The sequence below is a fragment of the Verticillium alfalfae genome, genomic scaffold (genome assembly GCF_000150825.1).
Source record: "Verticillium alfalfae VaMs.102 supercont1.8 genomic scaffold, whole genome shotgun sequence".
In the NCBI taxonomy this organism is placed as follows: Eukaryota; Fungi; Ascomycota; class Sordariomycetes; order Glomerellales; family Plectosphaerellaceae; genus Verticillium; species Verticillium alfalfae.
Window position 1 is genome coordinate 1094313 of NW_003315031.1, and position 3171 is coordinate 1097483.

General features: G+C 55.1%; 1 protein-coding gene across 1 annotated transcript in view; it reads left to right on the forward strand.

Annotated features, from left to right (window-relative positions):
- Positions 1–2400: 2400 nt before the first annotated feature.
- Positions 2401–3171, forward strand: part of VDBG_06754 (Spo76 protein) — a gene marked incomplete at both ends in the record, with an annotated part of 4825 nt that continues 4054 nt past the window's right edge. The window contains 2 exons of the mRNA XM_003003146.1: positions 2401–2895; positions 2960–3169. Coding sequence (XP_003003192.1) covers positions 2401–2895; positions 2960–3169 — 705 coding nt within the window. The remainder of the gene's footprint in view (positions 2896–2959; positions 3170–3171) is intronic.

A 3171-nucleotide genomic window follows, 5' to 3' on the forward strand; every position in this document is an offset into this window, starting at 1 on the left:
ATATGAGTGGATCCCGTTCTCTTACTCGTCTCTCCTTTCAAATTGTCGTAAAAGAATGACGTCGTGTAAAGGATGGAGTGGAGGTAGGCCAAGTCGAGCTGAGTCCAGTGAAACCAGTATGCATTGGTAGCGTCAGCAAGAGAGTGCCTTCCAATCGGGTACATTGTATCTTTCAGGTGCGAAAAGTCTGGAAGGCAGAAGGCGTCAGGCGGGGGGCTTATTGGTTCCAGGAAAGGATAAACGTACATGTGCACAGCAAGGTACGCGAAGTACTACTAATGTCTTCCGGAAACTTGATGAAAGTGAAGACATTGGCGGCACGGGGGACCATGCCTTGGTGTCTGATTCGGGCCAGAGCGTGCGCGGCAGACTTAAGCGACTCATGCCGTGCCTGAGCCTGGGGGGGCTCTTCAGAAGAATCGTTGCCTCCTGGAGCATGCTGTGACCGTTCGCTTTCCACAGCGGTAGTCGGGCCGCGGCTCTTCAATTGACCAGGAAGAGCTCGTGTACGGGTATTCTTCCCCCGCATGACATGACTCCGTATGAGTTTGCGGTCTCTAGCAGCCGGCTGACCATTTGCGTCCACGGTCAGGAAAACCAAACCCTTACCTGCTTGCGGCCATGTCAGTATTGTTCCACTGTAATGAACCCCATTGATGCGCAAGGAGGTACCTTTGGGTGGGGATGACATTGGCCCAGGCGTGCAGCTGCAAGGTGGTTCACCTGGTAAGAAGCCTGCTCAGGTCCCTGAGCCACTCAGATGGAGTCTGGGCCACTGGTATCTGCCTGAGTGGGTTCTGTAAGTGTGTATCTGCCTGTGCGTGGAGTGGAAATCGTGTCGAGTATCGGTGTGATTGTCAGAGGAAACGAGCGGCCGTATGTCCCGCTGAAGGGCGTCCGAATTAGGGAAACAATCAAGGATGTGAGAGAGACAGGAAGTCGGAGCTCGACGAGAGACACCTGCTCGGATATTCGACCCGGACATAAGGCCTAGGAAGACATACAATGTACGCCATATGCAATGCATGTCCCGACCTGTGTCCTAGCGTAAACCATATTTCACCACGAGCTTCTTCGCCGTGAAAGGGAACTCTCCAATTATGTAAGCTGGTGGTGGTCTGAATCCCTACTTGTCGCGACTCCCACAGCCAGTATATCACTCTCGCAATGGCGGTGTGATGTTTTTGTCCGACTTCGCGCATATCCTCTCTGTCGAGCGATCGACAACTTGATGCGAATCGCAAAGTCAATTCTTTTCGAGCCTCGTACTACCAATCCTCATGCCAGGAGGAACTGCCTTATGGCGCTTACGATCGTGTGAGAGCCGCCACTAAGCCCGCCTAGGGCCGACCGTAACCTACAGAGCTCTTTGTAAACATCAACCAAGCTATTTGCATTGCGAAGTATTCCACAGGAAGTGTTCTTCGCTTCGACAGCGTCCATCCTGCAACCGCCACTCGAGGACTACCTATCAATGACGATGTTCGAATCTGAAGAGCCAGAACTTAGTCACATCGATCAAAGTAGAACAGACCAAAACCAACATCAAGGCCCAACTCCAGCTCCAACCTGATGATCCCAGATTCAGTCAACTCTGCTCAAGACAGCGCAGTTCAGTGTAAGCTAGCTCAAGCTTATGCGACAAACACTCAGTGCCGAGGATGGAAGGGGGGATTCTGGACGTGCAATCCTGGGCCACCTCTGCTGGCATCAGGCATGGCAACTCTCAGCTTCGCCTATTGACTGTAGGCAGACTGAGAGTGCTAGAGAATGATCTTTCAAGTAGACACGGCAGAGGCATTTCCTGCCATCAGTGAATAGGTCGTCTGCTGGACGGAACAAGCACCCACGGCGAACAGGCCCCAGGACAAAGAGTCGGAGTTGTGGCGGCGTGGCGTCAAGGGAACGACCATTGGAAAGAGCTTGGGCCCACACATAGTCGGTGCATGGCGGTGCACGCGCCTCGGTCGCGTTACACGACCGCAGGGCCTGAGCCTGAGCCAGTTGTCCCACAGAGGGAAGTACCTTGTACATTCGACCTGCCCCCTGTCGAAGCCATCTATTTGTCTCCCAAAGTCCAGAGACCCAAATCATAACCCCCCCCCCTCCCCAGCCTTCAGCCAGTGAGGTCGTTCATTGACACTGGTTTCCGCGCCATCCATTGAAGCGAATCTTGTCTCTTACCACCAGCGCCCTGAAAAATCATCGTCCTCGGCGACCTTGCGAATATCAATCGCAAAGACTACAGCTTCGAAGGCAGTTGGCGCGCGCGCGCAACCTCCATCCCCCGCACGCGCCGCGACCAGCTTAGGAACACGACACGACACGACACGGCAAAAAGACCACCCGATTCTTGACACCGCTGCACACAGAAACTACACACATACATACCGCGCAAATATGGCGCGTGCATCGCGTCGCCGTGGACGCGCCGAGCCCGAGCCCGAGCCAGAGGTGGTCGACGAGGTTGAAGAGGTTGAGGAAATCCAAGAGGAGACGCCAGAGGCAGGAGCCGAAGAAGACGACGAAGAAGAAGAAGCAGCAGCAGGCACACAAGACCAGGCCGAACAGGCTGATCCCGAAAATGACAACGAAGCAGCGCAATCGGGCGAGGTTTTCAGCCTGCAGTTCGACGAGGAGCTGACATGGAGGGTCGGCCGGCCCATCGCCGTGTCTACGCTGCTCAAGCGCCTCGAGAAGCTCTCCGAAGAGCTGGGCACGCTGGAACAGGACCACGTCGACCTCGAATCTCTGTCCCACGTCTGCGAAGCTCTTGGACAGCGCAACCTCCTGGCTCACAAGGACCAAGGCGTCAGGGCCTACACCGCGTCCTGCATCGCCGACATTCTGCAACTATCCGCCCCCAATGCCCCCTTCACACCCGACCAGCTCCAGGTTTGTGCAGTGCCCTGTCTCCTTCCTATGTATGGGTCTCGAGCTGACAATGGCACGCATGTAGATGTTTTTCGATCTCGTCATCAAAGACGTCTTCACCCACCTGGGCGACCAGTCACACCCCTACCACAAGCAGCACAAGTACGTCCTGGCTTCACTCAACGATACGCAAAGCATCCTCCTCATCAACGACGTTGATGGCGCCGACAACTTGCTGCAGCGCATGTTCTCCAGCTTTTTTGACACCGCCTCGAGCACGACCCATGACGATGGTGT